Here is a 25,278-nt window from a genome sequence, read left to right as displayed (position 1 = left end):
CTCTCCAGCATCTGTTGTCTCCAGATTTTTTAATGATCGCCATTCTAACTGGCGTGAGATGGTATCTCAATGTAGTTTTGATTTGCATTTCTCTAATGACCAGTGAGGATGAGCATTTTTTCATATGCTTGTTGGCCTCATATATGTCTTCTTTTGTAAAGTGTCTGTTCATATCCTTTGCCCATTTTTGAATGGGCTTGTTTGTTTTTTTCCTGTAAATCTGTTTGAGTTCTTTGTAGATTCTGGATATCAGCCCTTTGTCAGATGGGTAAACTGCAAAAATTTTTTCCCATTCTGTTGGTTTCCAATTCACTCTAGTGACTGTTTCTTTTGCCGTGCAGAAGCTGTGGAGTTTGATTACGTTCATTTGTCTATTTTGGCTTTTGTTGCCAATGCTTTTGGTGTTTTGGTCATGAAGTCCTTGCCTACTCCTATGTCCTGAATGGTTTTGCCTAGATTTTCTTCTAGGGTTTTTATGGTGCCAGGCCTTATGTTTAAGTCTTTAATCCATCTGGAGTTAATTTTAGTGTAAGGTATCAGGAAGGGGTCCAGTTTCTGCTTTCTGCCCATGGCTAGCCAGTTTTCCCAGCACCATTTATTAAACAGGGAATCCTTTCCCCATTGCTTGTTTTTGTCAGGTTTATCAAAGATTGTATGGTTGTAGATATGTTGTGTTGCCTCCGATGCCTCTGTTCTGTTCCATTGGTCTATATCTCTGTTTTGGTACCAGTACCATGCTGTTTTGATTACTGTAGCCTTGTAGTATAGTTTGAAGTCCGGTAGTGTGATGCCTCCCACTGTGTTCTTTTTGCTTAGAATTGACTTGGCTATGTGGGCTCTCTTTTGGTTCCATATGAAGTTCATGGTGGTTTTTTTCCAGTTCTGTGAAGAAAGTCAATGGTAGCTTGATGGGGATAGCATTGATTCTGTAAATTACTTTGGGCAGTATAGCCATTTTCACGATATTGATTCTTCCTAACCATGAATATGGAATATTTCTCTGTTTGTGTCCTCTCTTATTTCATTGAGCAGTGGTTTGTAGTTTTCCTTGAAGAGGTCCCTTACGTTCCTTGTGAGTTGTATTCCTAGGTATTTCATTCTCTTTGTAGCAATTGTGAATGGCAGTTCGTTGTTGATTTGGCTCTCTTTAAGTCTGTTATTGGTGTATAGGAATGCTTGTGATTTTTGCACATTGATTTTATATCCTGAGACTTTGCTGAAGTTGCTTATCAGTCTCAGGAGTTTTTGGGCTGAGGTGATGGGGTCTTCTAGGTATACTATCATGTCGCCTGCAAATAGTGACAATTTGGCTTCTTCCTTTCCTATTTGAATACCCGTTATTTCTTTTTCTTGCCTGATTGCTCTGGCTAGAACTTCCAGTACTATATTCAATAGGAGTGGTGAGAGAGGGCATCCTTGTCTAGTGCCAGATTTCAAAGGGAATGCTTCCAGTTTTTGCCCATTCAGTATGATATTGGCTGTTGGTTTGTCATAAATAGCTTTTATTACTTTGAGATACGTTCCATCAATACCGAGTTTATTGACGGTTTTTAGCATAAATGGCTGTTGAATTTTGTCAAAGGCCTTCTCTGTGTCAATTGAGATAATCACGTGGTTTTTGTTTTTGGTTCTGTTTATGTGGTGAATTACGTTTATAGACTTGTGTATGTTGAACCAGCCTTGCATCCCCAGGATGAATCCTACTTGATCATGATGGATAATCTTTTTGATGTGCTATTGCAATCGGCTTGCCAGTATTTTATTGAAGATTTTTGCATCTATGTTCATCATGGATATTGGCCTGAAGTTTTCTTTTCTTGTTGAGTCTCTGCCGGGATTTGGTGTCAGGATAATGTTGATCTCATAAAATGATTTGGGAAGGATTCCCTCTTTTTGGATTATTTGGAATAGTTTCAGAAGGAATGGTACCAGCTCCTCTTTGTGTGTCTGGTAGAATTTGGCTGTGAACCCATCTGGACCTGGGCTTTTTTTGTGTGGTAGGCTCTTAATTGCTGCCTTGACTTCAGACCTTGTTATTGGTCTATTCATAGTTTTGGCTTCCTCCTGGTTTAGACTTGGGAGGACACAGGTGTCCATTTCTTCCAGATTTACTAGTTTATGTGCATAGAGTTGTTTGTAATATTCTCTGATGATGGTTTGAATTTCTGTGGAATCTGTGGTGATTTCCCCTTTATCGTTTTTTATTGCATCTATTTGGTTGTTCTCTCTTTTCTTTTTTATCCATCTGGTTAGTGGTTTGTCTATTTTGTTGATCTTTTCAAAAAACTAGCTCTTGGATTTATTAATTTTTTGAAGGATTTTTCGTGTTTCTATCTCCTTCAGTTCTGCTCTGATCTTAGTTATTTCTTGTCTTCTGCTAGGTTTTGAATTTTTTTGTTTTAATCTTGCTGGTCTAGCTCTTTCAATTTTGACGATAGGGTGTCAATTTTGGATCTCTCCATTCTCCTCATATGGGCACTTATTGCTATATATTTTCCTCTGGAGACTGCTTTAAATGTGTCCCAGAGATTCTGGTATGTTGTGTCTTCGTTCTCGTTGTTTTCGAAGAACTTCTTTATTTCTGCCTTTATTTCATTGTTTATTCAATCAACATTCAAGAGCCAATTGTTCAGTTTCCATGAAGCTGTGCAGTTCTGAGTTGGTTTCTGAATTCTGAGTTCGAACTTGATTGCACTATGGTCTGAGAGACTGTTTGTTATGATTTCAGTTGTTATGCATTTGCTGAGCAGTGCTTTACTTCCAATTATGTGGTCAGTTTTCGAGTAGGTGTGATGTGGTGCTGAGAAGAATGTATGTTCTGTGGATTTGGGGTGGAGAGTTCTGTAAATGTCTATCAGGTTTGCTTGTTCCAGGTCTGAGTTCAAGCCCTGGATATCCTTGTTGATTTTCTGTCTGGTTGATCTGTCTAATATTGACAGTGGAGTGTTAAAGTCTCCCACTATTATTGTGTGGGAGTCTAAGTCTCTTTGTAAGTCGTTAAGAACTTGCCTTATATATCTGGGTGCTCCTGTATTGGGTGCATATATATTTAGGATCATTAGCTCTTCTTGTTGTATCAGTCCTTTTACCATTATGTAATGGCCTTCTTTGTCTCTTTTGATCTTTGTTGCTTTAAAGTCTATTTTATCAGACACGAGAATTGCAACTCCTGCTTTTTTTGCTCTCCATTTGCTTGGTAAATCTTCCTCCATCCCTTTATTTTGAGTCTTTGTGTATCCTTGCATGTGAGATGGGTTTCCTGGATACAGCACACTGATGGGTTTTGGCTTTTTATCCAATTTGCCAGTCCGTGTCTTTTGATCGGTGCATTTAGCCCATTTACATTTAGGGTTAATATTGTTATGTGTGAATTTGATACTGCCATTTTGATGCTAGCTGGCTGTTTTGCCCGTTCGTTGTTGTAGATTCTTCATTATGTTGATGCTCTTTAGCATTTAGTGTGATTTTAGAATGGCTGGTACTGGTTGTTCCTTTCTATGTGTAGTTCCTCTTTCAGGAGCTCTTGTAAAGCAGGCCTGGTGGTGACAAAATCTCTGAGTACTTGCTTGTTCCCAAAGGATTTTATTTTTCCTTCACTTCTGAAGCTCAGTTTGGCTGGATATGAAATTCTGGGTTGAAAGTTCTTTTCTTTAAGGATGTTGAATATTGGCCCCCACTCTCTTCTGGCTTGTAGAGTTTCTGCCAAGAGATCTGCTGTGAGTCTGATGGGCTTCCCTTTGTGGGTGACCCGACCTTTCTCTCTGGCTGCCTTTAGCATTTTCTCCTTCATTTCAACCCTGGTGAATCTGACGATTATGTGCCTTGGGGTTGCTCTTCTTGCAGAATATCTTTGTGGTGTTCTCTGTATTTCCTGGACTTGGATGTTGGGCTGTCTTGCTAGGTTGGGGAAATTTTCCTGGATAATATCCTGAAGAGTATTTTCCAGCTTGGATTCATTCTTTTCGTCACATTCTGGTACACCTATCAAACATAGATTAGGTCTCTTCAAATAGTCCCACATTTCTTGGAGACTTTGTTCATTCCTTTTTGCGCTTTGTTCTCTAATCTTGGTTTCTTGTTTTATTTCATTGAGTTGATCTTCGACTTCTGATATTCTTTCTTCTGCTTGGTCAATTTGGCTGTTGAAACTTGTGCATGCTTTGCCAAGTTCTCGTGTTGTGTTTTTCAGCTCCTTCAATTCATTCATATTCCTCTCTAAGTTGTCCATTCTTGTTATCATTTCCTTGAATCCTTTTTCAAGGTTCTTAATTTCTTTGCATTGATTTAGAACATGTTCTTTTAGCTCACAGAAGTTTCTCATTACCCACCTTCTGAAGTCTGATTCCGTCATTTCGTCACACTCACTCTCCATCCAGCTTTGTTCCCTTGCTGGTGAGGAGTTATGGTCCCTTGTAGGAGGCGAGGTGTTCTGGTTTCGGGTGTTTTCCTCCTTTTTGTGCTGGTTTCTTCCCATCTTTGTGGATTTATTCACCTGTCGTCTGAGTAGTTGCTGACTTTTCGACTGGTCTCTGAGTGGACGCCCAGATTGTTGATGATGAAGTATTTCTGTTTCTTAGTTTTCCTTCTAACAGTCTAGCCCCTCTGCTGTAAGACTGCTGAGGTCCACTCCAGGCCCTGCTTGTCTGGGGTGCACCTGTAGCAGCTGCAGAGCAGTGAGGGATGCTACCGGTTTCTTCTTCTGCTATTTTTGTCCCAGAATGATGCCCGCCAAATGTCAGTCTGATCAGTCCTTTTTGAGGTGACTCTTTGGATATACGGGGGTCAGGGAGCTGCTTGAGGAGACGGTCTTTACTTCATAGGAGCTCAAGTGCTGAGCTGTGAGCTCCGTTGTTCATTCAGGTCTGTTAGTCACATACGTTTAAGTCTGCTGCAGCAGAACTCATAAAACCCCTTTTGTTCCTCAGATGCTCTGTCTTGGGGAGTTAGGGCTTTCTTTATGAGTATCCGTTGCACTGTCCTACCCAGCTAGGAGGCAGTCTAGTCACTATTTGCCTGCGGAGGCTCCGTCCTGCTGCTGTGGGCTCTGCCCTGCTGCGTGGGCTCCGTCCTGCTGCCCTGGGCTCCGCTGCCATGGGCTCCTCCCTGCTGCTGTGGGCTTTGCCTTGTTGCCCTGGGCTCCACCCTGCTGTTATGGGCTCTGCTCTGTTGCCGTGGGCTCCACCCTGCTGCTGAGTGTAATTCCCTGTAGTCCTGCTTAGATGGGTGTGGTTAAAACTGCTGTGGTGATGGTGGCCCGCCTCTGTATTGGCGGACTCTCTCTGTTATGGCGGGTTGCCTCGGCAATGGCAGGCTGCGTCAGCAATGGCAGTGTACCTCAGTAGGGGCAGTATGCCTCGGTAATGGCGGTCTCCCCTCCCCCACCGAGCTGCACCGTCCTGGGTTCAGCTGTGCCCTCAGTGAAACTCTCAACCCCGAGCGTTTCTAATCGCCGTTTTGTTTGTCCCTGTGGGGTGGGACCCGCCGAGCCTGATCACCTGGCTCCCTGCCTCAGAGCCCTCTTTTTTTTTTTTTTAAGTTGAACGGTTGACTCTCTCCCAGGTGTTTCAGTCACCTGCTGATAGGGCACCGGGATCTGTGTGATTTCCTGTGCAGTGACTGCACCGGCTCAAACGTCACTTCCTGGGAATCTCCTGTCCTGGCTCGGTGTCCACGTCCCGTTTAATTAGATGGATATGCTAATCCGCCCTCCCAAATCTCAAATTGCCAGTTTAACAGGGCACCCAGACCAGTGCGTTTTGTGTGGAGTGCCGCTGTGCTGCGGCGCTGGCCTAAACGGCCGCACCAGCCAAAACATCTGTGCTGGCATCCTGTGTTTCTCCTACACCTGGGAATTTCCCTGTTCTGTGGGCAACAAAGATCCATTTGGAAATGCGGCTTGCATTCACCCTCTGTGCCCTCACTGAGAGCTGCAATCCTGAGTTGCTTCTACCGTGCCATCTTTCCCCACTCCTGCAAGATTCTTACTATCCTGCAGTGGAAAACAAAAAGTTGTAAGCACCCAGCATTTTAAAATAGGATAAATCCTGTTTTAATTTTATAATTTTCTTCTTTTTTTTTTTGAAATGGAGTTTCCCTTTTGTTACCCAGGCTGGAGTGCAATGACGCGAGCTCGGCTCACCGAAACCTCCGCCTCCTGGGTTCAGACAATTCTCCGGCCTCAGCCTCCTGAGTAGCTGGGATTACAGGCATGCGCCACCATGCCCAGCTAATTTTTTGTATTTTTAGTAGAGACGGGGTTTCACCATGTTGACCAGGATGGTCTCGATCTCTTGATCTCGTGATCCACCCGCCTCAGCCTCCCTATAATTTTTTATTCATTGACACAATTGCCATATCAGCAATATTTCGTGGCGGTCCTGACTATGGTCTTCCATAAAAATTATATCAGCAGGCCTTTTTCTCATGAAGAATATCAGTTTTGCATATTTATAAGTTTGCTGAAAAGTTTCTTTTTTAAAGATCCTTAATGAGATAAGACAAGTACTCAGCATGAGAGGGTTGAATTTTCTTCTTTGTTGGCCAGCCTTCTCAGACCGTTGTGTAGACGGTCAGGTATTGTTACCAAACCAATCTAGATCCATTTGCCTGCACACAATGAAAAGCCAAACACTGAATCACTGGATTTTTATAGAGAGAAAGGTTAATGACAAGTCAGCCATGCAGGAGATGCTCAAATCTGTCTTCCCTCACCAACTTAAAGCAGTATCTAAAAGGAAGGGATGCTAGAGGAGGGGTTTTGGGGTTGATTGATGATTGCTGGAAAGGGTGGGGAGGTTTGGAAAGTCCCTTGAGCAGGCACAGTTATCTCTTCGTGCTTCTTCATGGGTTGCAAATTCAGAGGGAGTCGGTGTGAAACCCGTGGTGAAAATACGGGCTGTGATGTCAGAAGGTCGGTCATCTGGCAAGTAAGTCTGTTCTGTACAGGTCCCGGTCAGCCATGCTATTCCAAACAGTTTCAGCCAGTCAGCCAGTTTTGTTGCAAGCATAGGGAATTCTAATAAGCTGTTTCCTTATCTGCAGTGCTGTCAGACAAGCTCAAGACTTCTTGTTAGTCACCACTTTCTTTAGCCCTGTGAAGCACTGTTTGAGGGTTAGAGTGACAAGGGAAAAGATAATTCAGTTCTGAAAGATCTGATTCCAGGATGTTGATTCTTCAAGAAAGGAACAGAAGCATTCCAGAAATGCACACTTAGGTCTTTGCATGAGTGTTTCAGTAGATTTTGATTGGTAACATTTTTCAGTTTCTGGAACACAGAAGTACAGTTTTATTTAAAAAATAGACTTTCCTTAAACTACTTTCTTCGGTTACCGTAATGATAGTAATCTTAATTTTCAACAAATTATAGTTGGTGTATGTACAATGTTACCAATAGTTTTTTTTTTTTTTTTTTTTTTTTTTTTTAACAGAAATCTTAGAGGCTGGTGTTAAAGGAACTTCGGAATCCCTTAAAGGTGTGAAACGCAAAAAGATAGTAGCTGAGAATCACCTGAAAAAAATACCAAAATCCCCACTGAGAAATCCTCTTCAGGCAAAACATAAACAAAATACAGAAGAGTCATCTTTCACCGTTTTTCATAGTGCGTCAGAGTCTCAGAAGAAACAGAATTATATTCCTGTAAAAAATGGGAAGCAGTTTATCAAACAAAATGGAGAAACACTGGGAATAATTGCTGAAGCCTCAAAATCTGAAGAATCAGTCTCCCCAAAGAAGCCCTTGTTTCTGCAGCATTCATCTGAACTGCGTAGATGGAGATCCGAAGGCACTGACCCTGCCAAATTCAGTGTCCTCGATGAACAATGTGACTCGAATTCCTTGTCAAGTAAAACCAGGACTGACAATAGTGAATGCATCTCTTCTTGTGGCACTACATCCCCCTCCTATACAAACACCGCATTTGATGTCTTACTGAAAGCAATGGAGCCAGAACTGAGCACCTTGTCACAAAAGGGCTCATCTTGTGCAATTAAGACAGAAAAACTGAGGCCAAATAAGACTGCACGATCCCCTTCCAAATTGAAAAACAGTTCAATGGATGCCCCAAATCAAACTTCACAGGAACTGATTGCTGAATCACAGTCTTCTTGTACCTCGTACACAGTCCATGTGTCTGCTGCTCAGAAGAACGAGCAAGGGACAGTGCAGTCAGCTTCTCATTTGTATCATCAACATGAACACTTTGTTCCCAAATCCAACCAACATAATCAGCAGCTTCCAGGGTGTTCAGGTTTCACAGGATCACTGATGAATCTGCAAAATCAAGAGAATGCCAAACTTGAACAGGTTTATAATATAGGAGGGACATCATCTGTAGGCCTAGCCTCACCTTCCAGTAGATCTCAGGTTACTCCTCAAAACCAGCAAATGGATTCTGCTTCACCTTTGTCAATAAGTCCAGCCAATTCTACACAGTCGCCCCCCACGCCAGTCTATAATTCAACCCATGTTGCCTCTGTTGTTAATCAAAGCGTAGAGCAAATGTGCAATCTTCTTCTGAAAGATCAGAAGCCAAAAAAACAAGGAAAATATATTTGTGAGTATTGCAATAGAGCATGTGCAAAGCCTAGTGTGCTTTTAAAGCATATCCGCTCCCACACTGGAGAGCGACCCTATCCCTGTGTGACTTGTGGATTTTCATTTAAGACTAAAAGTAATCTGTATAAGCACAAGAAATCCCATGCACATACTATCAAACTGGGTCTTGTCTTGCAACCAGATGCTGGTGGCTTGTTCTTGTCCCATGAGTCCCCCAAAGCACTTAGCATTCATTCAGACATAGAGGACAGTGGGGAGAGCGAAGAGGAAGGTGCCACTGATGAGAGACAGCATGACCTCGGCACCATGGAGCTGCAGCCTGTGCACATAATAAAGAGGACGTCAAATGCTGAAACTTTACTAAAATCAGGCTTCACTCCAAGCAGTCCAGAAAATGTGGTAGGTGACTTTTTGCTACAGGACAAATCTTCAGAATCACAAGCTGTGACAGAGTTACCGAAAGTTGTGGTCCACCCTGTCACTGTGTCCCCCTTAAGAACTGACAGTCCAAAGGCCGTGGATCCCAAGGCTGAACTTTCTAGTGCACAAAAGCAAAAGGACCTTCAGGTGATAAACGTACAGTCACTTTCAGCCAACATGTCCCAGGGTGGCATCTCCAGGTTGGAGACTAATGAGAAGTCCCACCAGAAAGGGGACACGAATCCACTGGAAGGAAAGCAAGACTCTCACGTAGGAGCAGTACACGCCCAGCTACAAAGGCAGCAGGCTACGGATTACTCCCAAGAGCAGCAAGGGAAGCTCCTGAGTCCTCGAAGTTTAGGAAGTACAGATTCTGGTTACTTTTCACGTTCTGAAAGTGCCGATCAAACAGTGAGTTCACCGACTCCCTTTGCCAGAACGTTACCCAGCACAGAACAAGACTCAGTAAGGAATAACGGACCCTCTACAGCTCGTGTCAGCACATCATCAGCACCCTCTGCTCTGCCCACAGGGGAGAAGGCATTGCTTTTACCAGGTCAGATGCGCCCACCCTTGGCCACAAAAACACTTGAGGAGCGGATATCGAAGCTTATCTCAGACAATGAAGCCTTGGTAGATGACAAACAACTGGATAGTGTGAAGCCGCGGAGAACTTCACTCTCAAGACGAGGAAGCATTGATTCCCCCAAATCATACATATTTAAAGATTCGTTTCAGTTTGATTTAAAACCAGTGGGACGGAGAACAAGTTCAAGCTCTGATATACCGAAGTCCCCTTTCACCCCTACTGAAAAATCAAAGCAAGTGTTTCTTCTGTCTGTACCTTCGCTTGACTGTTTACCTATCACAAGGAGTAATTCCATGCCGACTACAGGTTATTCAGCAGTACCTGCAAATATAATACCTCCTCCTCATCCACTAAGAGGAAGTCAGTCATTTGATGACAAAATTGGCGCCTTCTATGACGACGTGTTTGTATCAGGACCTAACACTCCTGTACCCCAGAGTGGACATCCTCGTACACTTGTCAGACAAGCAGCCATAGAAGACTCTTCAGCAAATGAAAGTCATGTTCTCGGTACTGGGCAGTCCCTGGATGAGAGCCACCAAGGATGCCATGCCTCTGGTGAAACTGTGTCTGTGCGGAGCAAGGCATTGGCACAAGGCCCACATACAGAAAAAAAGAAATCTCACCAAGGGCGAGGGACAATGTTTGAGTGTGAAACTTGTAGAAACAGGTATAGGAAACTGGAAAATTTTGAAAATCATAAGAAATTTTACTGTTCTGAGTTACATGGACCAAAAACAAAGGTAGCCATAAGAGAACCTGAGCACGCCCCTGTGCCTGGTGGTCCGCAGCCGCAGATTTTGCACTACAGAGTGGCTGGGTCCACTGGCGTCTGGGAACAGACGCCCCAGATAAGAAAAAGGAGGAAAATGAAAAGTGTTGGGGATGATGATGAACTTCAGCAAAATGAAAGTGGAACTTCTCCAAAAGGCTCCGAAGGCCTGCAGTTTCAGAACGCTCTGGGCTCTGCTCCCAGTTTGTCTAAACATAATGTTACCATAAGAGGTGACCAGCAGCATAAAAATACACAGTTGCAAAACTCCCAAATTCAGCTTGTTGCCAGGGGCCCTGAGCAGACCATGGATCCCAAGCTGTCGACCATCATGGAGCAGCAGATAAGTTCGGCAGCCCAGGACAAGACAGAACTGCAGAGACACAGGACTGGGATCTCTGTCATCCAGCACACCAACTCCCTGAGCAGGCCCAACTCCTTTGACAAGCCTGAGCCTTTTGAAAGAGCCTCCCCAGTGTCCTTCCAGGAGCTGAATAGAACAGGGAAGCCCGGGTCTCTGAAAGTGATAGGAATCTCCCAAGAGGAGGGTCACCCTTCTCGGGACGGGTCTCATCCTCACCAGCTTGCACCATCAGATGCCCTCAGAGGAGAACTTCAGGAAAGCTCCAGAAAGAGTCCAAGTGAACGACATGTGTTAGGACAGCCCTCAAGACTTGTCCGGCAGCACAACATCCAAGTTCCAGAGATTTTGGTCACAGAAGAACCAGATCGGGACCTGGAAGCTCAAGGCCACGATCAAGAAAAGTCAGAGAAGTTCAGTTGGCCCCAGCGGAGTGAAACCTTGTCAAAATTGCCAACAGAGAAACTGCCACCCAAAAAGAAAAGGCTGCGTCTGGCTGAGATAGAACATTCCTCAACAGAATCGAGCTTTGATTCCACTCTCTCCAGGAGTCTAAGTAGGGAGAGCAGTTTATCACACACTTCGAGTTTCTCAGCCTCTTTAGACATAGAGGACATTTCTAAAGCAGAGGCTTCCCCAAAAGTCGATTTTCTAAATAAAGCTGAGTTTCTTGTGATCCCAGCTGGCTTGAATACGCTGAATGTTCCTGGAAGTCACCGGGAAATGAGGCGTGCTGCATCAGAACAGATAAACTGCACGCAGATGTCGATGGAGGTCTCTGATCTCAGAAGCAAATCATTCGATTGTGGAAGTATCACCCCATCCCAGACGACGCCGCTTACTGAATCGCAGCCTCCGTCTTCACCTTCTCGAATGGGAGTGACTGGGCACGTGCCTCTCATAGAAAGAAGGAGAGGCCCACTGGTACGGCAGATATCTTTAAACATAGCTCCAGATAGTCATCTGTCTCCCGTAAACCCAACATCTTTTCAAAATACTGCTCTTCCCAGCGTGAACGCAGTGCTGTATCAGGGGCCTCAGCTCACCAGTACATCTTTAGCTGAGTTTTCTGCACATACTTTGTACTCTCAGACTCAAGTTAAGGATCTGCAGGCAGAAATGTCAAACCCTGGCTCTACCAGCATCTTTCCCGTTCAACAGCTTTGTGATATCAATTTGTTAAATCAAATCCACGCACCCCTTAGCCACCAGAGCGCACAGCTGTCTCTGCAAGTGTCTACGCAGGGTGGCAAACCAGATGCCAGTTCCACTTTATCTGGGTTTTCTAAAAGTGAGGATTGCTTTGCTCCCAAATACCAATTGCATTGTCAGGTTTTCACTTCAGGTCCGTCTTGCTCTTCTAATCCTGCACTTTCTTTGCCAAATCAAGTTATTTCAGATCCAGTTGCAACAGATCGTTGTGTGACATCAGCAGGTTTACCAACCAAATTAATCGATACCATGTCTAATTCGCATCCTCTGATACCGCCAGAGCTCAGGCCCCTTGGAAGTCAGGTGCAGAAGGTGCCGTCGTCATTCATGCTGCCTGTACGTCTGCAGAGTAATGTTCCTGCTTACTGTTTTGCCGCACTCACGTCCCTGCCACAAATACTAGTGACCCAGGATCTGTCCAGTCAGCCAATTTGCCAGGCTAATCATAGTGTAGTGCCAATCAGTGAAGAACAAAATTCGGTGCCAACATTACAAAAAGGTCATCATAATGCTTTGCCAAACCCAGAGAAGGAATTTGTGTGTGAAAATGTTCTTTCAGAGATGGGCCAAAATTCTTCTCTGTCAGAATCCTCACCCATACCTCAGAAGACATCTGTTGGTCGACTTTCCCCTCAACAAGAATCTTCAGCTTCGAGTAAAAGGATGCTTTCCCCTGCAAATAGTTTAGACATTGCCATGGAAAAGCACCAGAAGCGGGCCAAAGATGAAAATGGAGCTGTTTGTGCAACAGATGTGAGACCTTTAGAGCCTTTGGGTTCGAGAGCTAATGAACCTAGTAAACAGAAGAAACCTGTTTTAGTGAGGCAGGTTTGTACTACAGAGCCCCTGGATGGTGTAATACTGGAAAAGGATGTTTTTTCTCAACCTGAAATTAGTAGTGAGGCCGTTAATTTGACAGATGTTTTACCGTCTGATAATTCGTTATCAGGATGCTCTAAGTTTGTCGTTATAGAACCTATAAGTGAATTGCAGGAATTTGAAAACATCAAGTCATCCACATCATTAACTCTTACAGTTCGAAGTTCACCTGTCCCTTCAGAAAATACTCTTATTTCTCCTTTGAAATGTACGGACAATAACCAAGAAAGGAAGTCTCCCGGGGTTAAAAATCAAGATGACAAAGTGAACATCCAAGAGCAAAGTCAACAGCCGGTCCCTTCTCTTTCACTGTTTAGCATCAGGGACACCCAGCAGCTGGCTTTCCCTAGCCTGAAGACTACAACCAACTTTACATGGTGTTATCTCTTACGGCAGAAGTCATTGCATTTGCCTCAGAAGGACCAGAAAACTTCAGCCTATACTGATTGGACAGTAAGCTCCAGTAATCCAAATCCACTTGGTTTGCCCACAAAAGTTGCACTTTCTCTCCTTAATTCAAAACAGAACACTGGAAAATCACTATATTGTCAAGCAGTAACTACCCATTCCAAGTCAGATTTATTGGTCTATTCAAGCAAGTGGAAAAGCAACTTAAGCAAGGTACTTGAAATGTAATTTATCTTCAGATACGGTTTGTGCAAATTTGTTTTAACGTGTCTTGATACCTTTAAATATTTTAACTGGAAATATTTTAATTTTGAGTGACAAATTGTGCTTTAGGTGTCTTATTTGAAAGACAGGGTGATATATTTACCCCAGGAGTTACACTGATAGGAGTTACCTGGAGTCTCTCAGTGATTCTATCTTGAAAGATCTTAGAAATAATCTGCCCTGAGCACTTTTTTTCCTCAGCTAACTATGTAAGTCTTTGCTTAGTAGTACAGAGCAAAGACTCATGGTTTTACTTTGATGTTTTACTTATAATAGGGTTTTGTTTTTCTTGTTAAGTGAGAGGAAATTATGGTTATGCTTTGTTCCTGCTAATGCAGGGAAACTGGTAAAGATGATCAAAGATAGTTGCATTTCATTCTGAAATATAAGCAGAGAGCCATTTAGACTCATTTCGTACATACTGACTCCACTCCCCTGCCATGCCCTTTCCAACTTTCTTCCAGTGTAGCTGTGAGGACCATTAGCACTAGAGAGAAGTTTCACAAAATAATTCATTTGTATACTTGATAAGTTGATTTGATCAAGATTTATAAAGTAATTTAAGATCATGAAACTATAATTTGGGGTAATTTATGGAATCAGTTTCATTAGAATTGTCAGCTTTATAAAATGTGAAAAACTCATTTACCTGATTAGAAAAATAGGTAAGGATATCACGTTGGAGTGTGGATATTCAGAATGGAGTATCTGACCTCTACAGATTTATAAGCATGCAACACAAGTTCATAAACATTTACAGATCTGTCAATAAGAAAATTTTGCCATATCATATTACCACAGAAGTATGAACAATTCTAAAGAAGGAACTTTCTAACATTGCTAGTAGGTGGAAGAGAGATGAATTCAACAAAGACACTCCAAAGGTGGTGATGCTTTAGCTGAGTGTTCAAATTTGTTTTAAAAATAGGAATTTTTCAGGCAAAGAAGAATTTTTTTTTTTTCTTTTTTTGAGACAGAGTCTCACTCTGTCACCCAGGCTGGAGTGCAATGCACAATCTCAGCTCACTGCAACTTTTACCTCTCCAGTTCAAGCAATCCTCCTGTTTTAGCCTTTCCAAGTAGCTGGGATTACTGGTGCCCGCCACCACACCTGGCTAATTTTTTGTGTTTTTGGTAGAGATGGTGTTTCGCCATGTTGGCCAGACTGGTCTCGAACTCCTGACCTCAGGTGAGTCACCCACTTCGGTCTCCCAAAGTGCTGGAATTACAGGTTTGGGCCATCACACCCGGCAAGAATAAAAAAATTTAATAATACACTAAATTACATGGAAGTGAGAACAAACTTGTTTCATTTAAAGAACTCTAATTGGTTAGAAAGTGTTGTAAGTTAGAAACAGGTAAAAACCAAAGCATATGTATGGTGGAGAACCAGTGATACTTTTCTCAGAGAAGGAAGCTGTGTCCAAACCACCTGTGGAATTAATATTAAGTTCTCAGGCTCTAAATCTACTAAATCTTGGAAGATAAGACCTCATCGTTAGAATTTAAATAAAACACCATGTGTGTTCCTGAAGTGCTTGTGAGAAGTGGCTCTCCTCGAACACCAGATGCCTTGGGAGAAATGTCTGGAAATGCTTATCTAGATTTGGAGCTTAGGAGACAGCTCCAGGTGTAAGTGTAGAGATTCTTTAGGGCATACGTGTGAATTATGAGATTGCTCAGGATATAAAGAAGAGAGGGCCCAGACTGGATCCTAGGGATCACTGCTATTTAAAAGGTTGAATGGATGACGAAAGTCCACACTTCTGTGTGGAAACTGAAAGAGATTGTTCATAGAGGAAGGAGAAATGTGAGCAAAAAATGGCATCACACAAAACATGGAGGAAGATATTTAAGGAGAGTTGTTAGAGAGGTCAAATAAAGATAAAGGCAAATGGGCATATCTGGACTGTGCACATCGCTGGAGAGTTGAGTCTGTGAGGAAGGGGCTATGGAGGATGGATTACCGGGCTGTTTTCCACAACCCGAAAGTTAATGCATTTATGATTCACAATGGGAAAGACCAGACAGATGCTGTGAAGTAAAAGGATTTCTAGGCAAAACACGGCACCTTCAGCATATAATACGTAGAGTGCTCAAGCATGTAAGGACAGATTTTGGTATTTAGCTCATTGATAACTTTGGCAATTAGAAGCCAGATTTAATAGTATGAAAGTGAGCAAAAGATAAAGGGGAATTTGATATTGGAAAGAAAATAAGGAACAGGGTTTACTGGTAAACGGATACGGCCAAAGGAAGGTGTGTGCATGTATTCCAAATTATGTGGAAGTCGATCTGTTTGCCAGGAAAAGAGGAGACGTTGCATCAGTAGCTCTTCTTGGTGCCTTTTTGAGGAATGTGGGCCAGCAGCTTCTCTTTACTCCTGTCTGTGTAAGGATGGGCCTCCCAAGTTACCACACAGACCCCTCTCTGCAATGAACAAGGCTCTCTTATCACTTAGGATTATTAAGTTATCTCAGCACCACAGCCTACTTGACAATGTAATTTCTTAAGAGGTTTGTATAAAAGACATCCTTGATAGGAAAAGTTGTGCATTGTGTTGATTCAGCCAGAGGATGAGAGTTTGAGCCTTTGCTCAACACTTGACCTGGGACGAGGAACTTTACCCCGAGAGTCTCCTTCCTCACTGGGATGTATAGTCCACCTGTGCTGCCTGCCTCACAGGGACCCGAGAGAATGGAATGGCACGATAAGTGAGATAAAATACTGGTAAAGGGCTGGTAGCATAAAATCGCAAGGTGGTATTATTATATTGTTCCTACAGGAAAATCACACATTGTTTATACATTTTATTTTGATTTTCCTTACCTTTTTCCAGAGACTTACTTGTTATCAGGCCAAAACCTAACTTCTTGGCCAGACCTGAGTTTCACAGTCACCAGTATTCAGGAAACTTGAGAAGTTATAAAGAATTACGGTTTTAGCTGGGCATAGTGGCTCATGCCTGTAATCCCAGCAGTTTGGGTAGATGGGGTGGGAGGATCACTTGAGGTCAGGAGTTAGACTAGCCTTTGCAACATAGTGAGACTCCCATTTCTACAAAAAAATTTAAAAGTAGCCAGATGTGGTGGCTCACGCCTGTGATCCTAGCTACTCAGGAGGCTGAGGTGGGAGGACCTCTTGAGCCCGAGTTTGAGGCTGCAGTAAGCTATGATTGTACTATTGCACCCCAACCTGGACAATAGTGAGACCCCATCTCAAAAAAGATTTATGATTTAAAATAATGGAGGAAGAAAAAGTAAAATATTGGGAAATGGGGCTTCTGCTTTACCTTATAATGCACTGAAGCTGAAGGAGATGTAGTGATGTTTCTCGGGGGTATGAGGCATTATTTTACCAAAAGGGGTGACTAGCTCTTTTTCTTCTCCAAAAGTAAACTCTTTAAGAACTGTATTTAAATGGTAGTGTTCTGAGTGGTTGGTTAAATGGAAGAAAAAATATTTAATTTACTTAAAAAAAAGTTCCTGTTAAACTTATGAAATACCATGGTCTAGGAGTTATAAAGCCTTTATTTGGGGATGTCAGTGAGCTGTGGTGGGATTTTTAAGTAACAGAAGATTTATCAGTTTGCTGTGATTGAGACAGATTCATAAAGGAAGAGATAAAGCAAATGCCCTTTGAATCTTTTGCTACTTTGAAATGCATTTCATTGACCATATGCTCTATACTCTGCCATGTTTTAATTTCCAGTGTAAGATTAGCGTGTTTGTATTTTCAGTTTTATTAAATTAGTTTCTCTCTTTTTTTCCTTTCAGAGAGCATTAGGTAATCAAAAATCCACAGTAGTTGAATTCAGCAATAAAGATGCCTCTGAAATTAACAGTGAGCAAGATAAAGAAAATTCCTTAATCAAAAGTGAACCAAGAAGAATTAAAATATTTGATGGAGGGCAAGTACAAATTTTACTTTTTAAATGTACATTTAAACTTACTTTTTAAATGTACATTTGATTTCATGTGAATAAAGGCTCAGTGCCAATTTAATATCAATGTTGCAGGGTTTCTCAGCTTATTAACAGAATCTCCATAGCAAAATATGTTAGCATTACGTCAAATTTATTTTGATGGAGAAATGATGACTGTTTGGGAAATACTGTATGACCTTGAAGGCAGCTAAAAACTAAATTATTAGAGTGAACCTTGGGTTTCACATTGATTTACAATAAGGAATGACCTAGAGAATCTGCTCTCAGATGAATTCATTGCCTATTTGATATCTTTGTGTATTTTGTTATGAACAAAAACATTGTAAAAGCCAATCATAGTGAAGCTCCAAAGTATTTCAGTACTTAAAATTATTGTGATTGAATTTACCAATGAAGAAAAAATTTTAACCAGTGATGTAGAAACAGGGAAGTATTTTAAAATTACACACAGAAGTGGAGTGCAGTGGTGCGCTCCTGTAGTCCCAGCTATTCAAGAGGCTGAGGCAGGAGGATCATATGAGCCTGGGAGGTTGAGGCTTAAGTGAGCTACGATCGCACCACTGTGCTCCAGCCTGGGCAACGGAGCAAGTCTCTGCCTCTAAAACAAAACAAAGTATAATATTGCATAAGTCTTTTTGATTAGAATTAGCTATATTAAATGTTGATGTAAAGAGATGGAATATTCTGTTACTTACACATGCATAAAATTGTTATTGGTTGAGTATGAAAGTTGTGCTTTGTTTGATTTTTGGGTTGAATTTTAATCATCCATATTTTCTCAAAGACAATCTCTCTATTCATTTTTTCTTTAAATTAGATATAAGTCAAATGAAGAGTATGTATATGTCCGGGGCAGGGGAAGAGGAAAATACATTTGTGAAGAATGTGGAATACGTTGTAAGAAACCTAGCATGCTAAAGAAACACATACGAACCCATACAGATGTCCGCCCCTACCACTGCACTTACTGTAACTTCTCCTTTAAGACTAAAGGTATGAGATGCATATTGCTTCAAGGTCCTTTTATAGGCATTTAGGTGATAGGGCTAAAACCCAGCTATGTATGTTCTTTGACCAATGAAATAGTAGCTTAAATAGACTAGTGCAAATTACATCTTGTCAATGTTGTAGTCTTATTTCTTTATATTATTTTAGACTCATTGGGAAAAAGTTTTTAATTGCACAGTTTTAGAATAAATATATGATAAAAATAATATTTTTAAAAGAGCAACTGCCCTTTTAAAAAATTTCACTCCTTACATTGCAGTTATACAATGCGATGATTAATATACATTTTCAAAAATATTTAATTTGGAGCTGAAGAAGAAAAAGGAATTTTCGTAATCACAAGTAAATTCACTGGTGCTAACGGATTGAAGAAAGATTTAAAATAACTACAGTAAACTTATAATAATTACACTTTTGTTTTATCTAATTTTAGGCAGATGTAAGCCATTTTTTCATGATACTTTTTTTATACAAATATTGTTAAATTTTACTTTCAAAAATTTTCTAAAGTTCCTATTAATGTTTATGAAGAAATCTCAGAACTAATCATTAAAACTATTTAGGACCCTTTCTGGTTTTTAAAATATGCTTTTATTTATAATCCTTACTCATAGTTAATTTTATCCTGAGCGAGTTTCTTAATACATATAATAGAGACACTACTTTAAATGTCTGCTTTCTCCATTAGGCTTCTTATTTGTGAACAATTTGTTACTTGAGATTTTAATTTCATATGCCATTCTCTAAAAACCAAGAATCTCTCTTTAACAAAGCAAGATAATTGTGAAAATACATCTGAGAGAACAATATTTGTCAAAAAAAATTTTGATTTTTAAAAATAGCAATTTTTATCATTTGACTTAACATTTACTTTTTTCTTATTATGTTGGTTGTCTTTGCAGTTTTTTGTTTTAAAGATTGATGAACTCCTTAGGAAAATTTATTACATTTTTTGGCTAGTATTTATGGGCATTTAAAGAGAGTTATAACAACTACATGCTTCAAATTAGTTCTCTTTAAGTGCCATTCATGTCTGAAACAAGAATGATGGAAAAACAAAATATTCTTCAGGTGGTTTTGAATATTTCAAAAAGTTTCAAGAAGTGAGAGAGGTGGGAGGGATACTCATGATACAGTTCTTTGATTGTGATGTAGAACCTTCCTCGGTAGTTGGAGGGGGGGTTTAAGGATTACTTTGCTTCCTGGTCCTGAGGGAGGACTCTGATAGGGTACAGTACTTTGGTCTTTTAACTGAATTTATTGCTTTTTCACTTGGTTTGCTTTGATGATTAGGAAACACCTATTAACTTCCTTTATGAGACAAGAAGCATATTTAAAAAGCTAATATTACTAATAAAAGATTATCATGTACAAAATGATGTTATCAAATACAGGAAGATCAAGATATAATAGGAAATGGGTATTTTTCAATAGATAGAGTAAAAGGAATCAGTATTTTAAAAATTAGGTTTATGAAATAAGAGCAAGAAAGGAAGGACAACCTGGATGCATGGTAAACCAAATGAAACCACAGTGATTTCTTGGCAAGGAAAAATACAAGTCACAAGATATTAATCTTAGTGAAATAACTCAGTTATTTTAGATAATGTTAACTAAATGGTCGAGAGTCATAAGGACCCCTGCAGAGCGAGTATTACCTCTTAGCACTTTCCATGTCTTACATATCACTGATATGCTATGTATCTGAATTTGCATTAAATTTTTTGTTTTGTAAGACGTCATGTGGAATTATATGATAAATATTTATTTGAAGGAGGCTATCCTTGCTAAGGAGACTGGTGAAGAAAATATTAGAAATTCAGTATTTCCCTATTCTTGGCATAACACTTCTTATTTTTATGGTCAGTTTCCTTTTTGAAGTCTACCTGTTATGAATCTGTGTATAACAGATTCCACAGCACATTTTAAAGGTAGTTAAATAATAGTAGACCTTTTGTTCAATTAGGCTGTAAATTTTCACCTTCTCTGCTTTACTTGATATCCTAGCCAGTAGGAATCCACTTAGCATCTGGTTACTAACAGAAGGAAATAGTGATGTGGTGGCATGCTATATAAATACGACATGCCAAAACAGCAAAACGCTATTAGAAGAATACTCTGTAGAGCTAAAAATTGATGCTTCTGGTGATAATGCTTACAAATCCATAATTCATTATTTGCCCTCTGAGTTTATTTTCTGAGTACATTTTCAAAATAATTTTAATTGACTTGTTTTCGTGGTTCTGCTTTAAAGGTCAGTCAACAGAAAATATGTAGACAGCTTGTATCTCTGCAAGATTGAGTCTTATTTATATCAAAGAAAGCTAGACTGTATGTAGCTATAGGAATCCAGAAACAAAACCTCTCATGCTTTCCAGAGGATTTAGAGAAATGTTTATTAAATCTATCAGAAAATTTATTTATTAAAGTAATACACAAGGTTTACAGAATTGCTAGGAGATATCTGCATTTCAGTATGGGCATACTTTCAATATTTTGTACATTGAAATGCAGATTTTTGTTTATTTTACATTATTTAGGAAGTTGATTAATAATAAGTAATAGTTGAAGTTATGAGAAAATATGCTTACTAAAAGCTTGTATTTCCAGATTTGTCTAGTTACAATTATACATTAACTTTTTAAAAAGTAAATAACCTGCAATAACCTCTATTTAAGAAGCAAAAACATTTCAAAAGAGGGCTGGGCGTGGTAGCTCATGCCTATAATCCTAGCACTTTAAGAGACCAAGGTGAGTGGATTGCCTGAGCTCAGGAGTCTGAGACCAGCCTGGGCAACACGGTGAAACCCTGTCTCTACTAAAATACAAAAATTAGCTGGACACAGTGGCAGGCGCCTGTAATCCCAGCTACTCAGGAGGCTGAGGCAGGAGAATTGTTTGAACCCCGGAGGTGGAAGTTGTAGTGAGCCAAGATCGTACCACTGCACTCCAGCCTAGGGGGGAGACAGAGCAAGACTCTACCTCAAAAAAAAAAAAAAAAAAAAAAAGAGAACTTTTAGTGGACCTTATAATTTGGTTTGTAATATTGTTAGTATTAATATACGGAAAACATTTTGACTTACAAGTGGAAATGTCAACCATAGTAAAATATCTAAATCATTTTTATAACTTCTTAATGTGAAGCTCTCGCATAAAGTAGAGATCTGTATAATGAACACCATTGTGCTCGTAATCTTTTAATAATAGCGAAGGTTTTGCTATACTTGCTTCATATTTTTTTCAGTATATTTAAGGTAAATATCAGAGATAGCCAAGTGTTAATCCAGGTGTTATCCCCGGAATCACGGAAGTCAGGGTTTGATGGATCTTAGCCATCATCTGGTCTACACAGCCTCTTAAGCCTGACCTCCTGAAGTACTAAGCTCTGGGGTCCTGTGTGGTTGGCTCAGACAAAAAGGTACTATGTAGTGCAAGAATCATCTTGTACAGGAATGACCAGTTGCACAGACTTAGTCCATTCATCAAGAAATTGAATAAATATAGCTATTTTCCATGTGCTTCAGCCACTGCAAGCCTGAAATTTGAACCAATGATTCAGAAATTTTGAGCTCTTCGAAAGGCTTATTCTCAAATACTAGTTTACCCCTGCCCATGAAATTCAATATTTAGAGTTGTTTTTGTTTCTCAAAAAAAGATGACTTGCCCCTGTTGGCAGTGTTTTTGTGTGCGGCCTTGTCCGGTGTAGATGCTTGTTATCTTCAGAAGAATCTGAGCTGTCCCCACTGGATTCAGTGTTCACTTGAGGCAGGTGTGCCTGGTGGTTCTCAGCATGGTCATACTTAAAGAGGTCGATACAACAGCTGCCAGAGGAAACACTTTTACTGGGACTATTTTGAGACTTATACTTTATATGTGAAGTGGAATTAATACAGGATATTCTTTTTCTTGTTCCAGAAACACTGTTTATGAAGTTACAATGACCCAAAATAGTTTTTCATAGATAGTCAAGCTTGAAACTTTAAAACGTGAATTCCAAGGTACCAGAAATAAGAAACTCAAAGCTACCAATATGAGCAGATATTAACAACAACAAAAAATTAAAAGGCCTTAAAGGGAATCAATGCCAGATATATGCCTATAGGTGTACCTGTCCTGAGATAGCCTCTGAGGCTCCTGAAATAAGCCTGGACCTCCTGTCCAGTGACTTTGGGCCATGTGGGAAAAACCCTATCTGTTTAAAAGCAAAACCCTCTATCTATAACATGCAAAAACAAACAAACAAAAAACTGGTCCAGAATCAGTTTTCTGAAACCAATGAAACTGTTAAGGTCCCAGGCAGAAGCAATTGGAAAACTGCTGCATAGAGATGTTTCTGCAACCCAGGGGACTTAGAACTCCATGGAAAGCAATCTTGCTGAGGATAAACTTAACAAAAGTGAAAAGCATGCAAAGGAACAAAGTACTATGAGAAAGAGTCAGCAGACATAACGAGTGGAGAATTCACACTCCGAGAACTACAGAGTAGTCTGAATAGGACTTTATGTATAAAAAAAAAGTCCCAAGAAATAAATAAGGACTAGAGAATCGAAAACATAAAGTAAAGGAGATATTGTCAAAGTAGAGGAGGTAATTTTAAAAAGAAATTATAGATAATAAATAACAAGGTATTATAGCATAGAGATACCGCATTTTCTTTTGTCCAAATTTTAGTGATTGGAATTGTATGACCACAATCCGTACTTTTGCTTGAATAGGCATGAAATTTGCCAGTGTTTACAAATGCAATAGCAAAATAATACTATATAAGCTTAATAAACATTCTTTTCCCTTAAGGAAATCTGACAAAACACATGAAGTCCAAGGCGCATAGCAAGAAATGTTTGGATTTAGGCGTCTCAGTAGGTTTAATAGATGAACAGGATACAGAAGAATCAGGTAAGGCTTTATACCATATTTTTTCATAAATGCTATTTATAATGTGTGTACAGTTTTTTTGCATCCATACCCTTTCCATTCCCACTGATAACTGCCTAGTTCCTGTTTTCATTACCTCTTATTTACACTATGCAGTAGACTCCTAATTAGTTTTCCCATGTCTGGATTGCCCTCCTTCCTATCCATCTATCCCCAACAATGTTAATCTTTCTGAAGCATGCGTCTAATCATACCTCTTCTCTGCTCAGTTTCCCATTACTTCCCATTTGTCTAGAAAATAAACTGTGAACACTTGACCTTGATCAAAATCGTTTGTAATCTGCTGCTTACTTACTTCTGTACCCTTCTTATTTCTCTGTTTCACCTAGCCATATGCTTGAATTTCCTGCTGACGTGTCACTGATTGCTCTTCACCTTTACACCCCTCCCTTAGAACCCCAGCCCTCACTCCCCACACAAATGTGGCTCCCAGTGCCCTGGTCAAAATCTCGCTTTCCGTCAAATCTAGCCAAGTCCACTGCTGTCATGAAGCCTTCTCTGATTTTCCTTTTCCACACCTCTTGCAGGAAACAATTCTTTTTCTTGGACTCCTCTAGTATTTTAGAATTTCCTCCCTGAAAGCATTTAATCCCCCTCTCCCTTGTTCTGTGATTATTGACGCACTCACCTGAGCTCCCACCGCGATGATTCAGTATGAGCAGAGCCAGTGAGCACAGAACATGTACTCACCCGCAGCACTTAGTGCAGTGCCTTGCGCTGTGCACCTGCTCCGTAACTGTGGACTAAAACATTTGTTTACTTCTCCTAAGTGTTTATTACTCCGAAAAAGTTACATAGCTGTTTTTTTAAACAGTGTTAACAAATTTAATTATTTATCTCTGACGAATTTTGAGGAAGAATAAATCTGTTCATCTGTTCTAACTCATCAGAGAATAGAAATATCTTTTTGTAAAATTTGTTTTTAACCCAAGAATTTATTGATAAAAGAAAAAAAATTTTGAAAAAGTATCCTATTGCTTTTTAAAATGCCCTAAATTAAACATTTACCTGCTTGCTATATTTTTCTTGACATATATTAGTTTGGTCTAGAGAAAATTTCCAGAGAGAAAGTGTTGAGGACATCACTGAATATATAGGTAAAAATTCAAATGCATTTAATCCCTGTAACACATGAAATGAATCAGCCTGAATTTACTTCTAAATATACAAGAGATATGACTCACATCTTGAGTGGTACAGAGCAATTCCGTTGTAAAAAGCTAGGAAAAATGTGTAAGAGTTTCAGCAAGGCTATTTATTACCCACCGTGTAGAAAAGGACAAGGTATTGGTATAATTATAGTACACTCGTATGTCTTCTTCAAGAAGATGAATCTTAGAAAAATTAACTAATGTGTCTATAGAGTTCTCTAAATTTTTAAGGGAAGGTTGTACTTTTATCTCAAATTTGCATAGGAGAATTATAGTTTCTGTTAATTATCGTGGATTGTTTACATTTGCTGATTGACCTACGTATGTATTTATTCATTGTTGTATTTTTTTCTAATTCCAAAAGCATTTGAAGTCGGTCTTAGATTATTACTCAGAGTTGATGTCCTAATTCCCTATTCAGATTAGAACTTCTGATAAACAATGTAGTTTTACCTTTTTCCTTTCAGTATATTTTTTTAAAAACTATTTTTTTACAGTGTTTATGAAATAATGTTGAAGTAGAACATATAGGTGGAGTTTTGCCAAGTGCTGTGTCATGCTGTGCTAGAGACCTAACATTCTGTTTTGCTTCACCAGCAGAATTCATTCCTTTTGCTTTATTATGGGTTTGCACTGTAGGTATAAATATAGTAAACAATTGTTGTTTTAAACAAATGATCAGCTGTTTTATTGTGCTTTTCTGTGCTTTTAAAACATTTGGAGATTTTTTTAAATACAAAAAGATACAAAGAATTTTATTGTGTGTACTCATGTATTC

At 40.0% G+C, this 25,278-nt stretch overlaps 1 protein-coding gene across 6 annotated transcripts in view; it reads left to right on the top strand.

Moving 5' to 3' along the window:
• HIVEP1 (HIVEP zinc finger 1) overlaps positions 1–25,278 on the top strand; it is a 153,523-nt gene that overhangs the window by 107,849 nt on the left and 20,396 nt on the right. For all 6 annotated transcript variants that reach the window (XM_078368358.1, XM_035294917.3, XM_035294918.3 and 3 more), the window contains 4 exons: positions 7,429–13,409; positions 17,237–17,370; positions 18,224–18,399; positions 23,209–23,310. In XM_078368358.1, the coding sequence (XP_078224484.1) occupies positions 7,429–13,409; positions 17,237–17,370; positions 18,224–18,399; positions 23,209–23,310 (6,393 nt within the window). The remainder of the gene's footprint in view (positions 1–7,428; positions 13,410–17,236; positions 17,371–18,223; positions 18,400–23,208; positions 23,311–25,278) is intronic.

This window comes from Callithrix jacchus, chromosome 4, assembly GCF_049354715.1.
Source record: "Callithrix jacchus isolate 240 chromosome 4, calJac240_pri, whole genome shotgun sequence".
NCBI classification, from domain to species: domain Eukaryota; kingdom Metazoa; phylum Chordata; class Mammalia; order Primates; family Cebidae; genus Callithrix; species Callithrix jacchus.
This window is presented reverse-complemented; position numbering and strand designations above follow the sequence as displayed.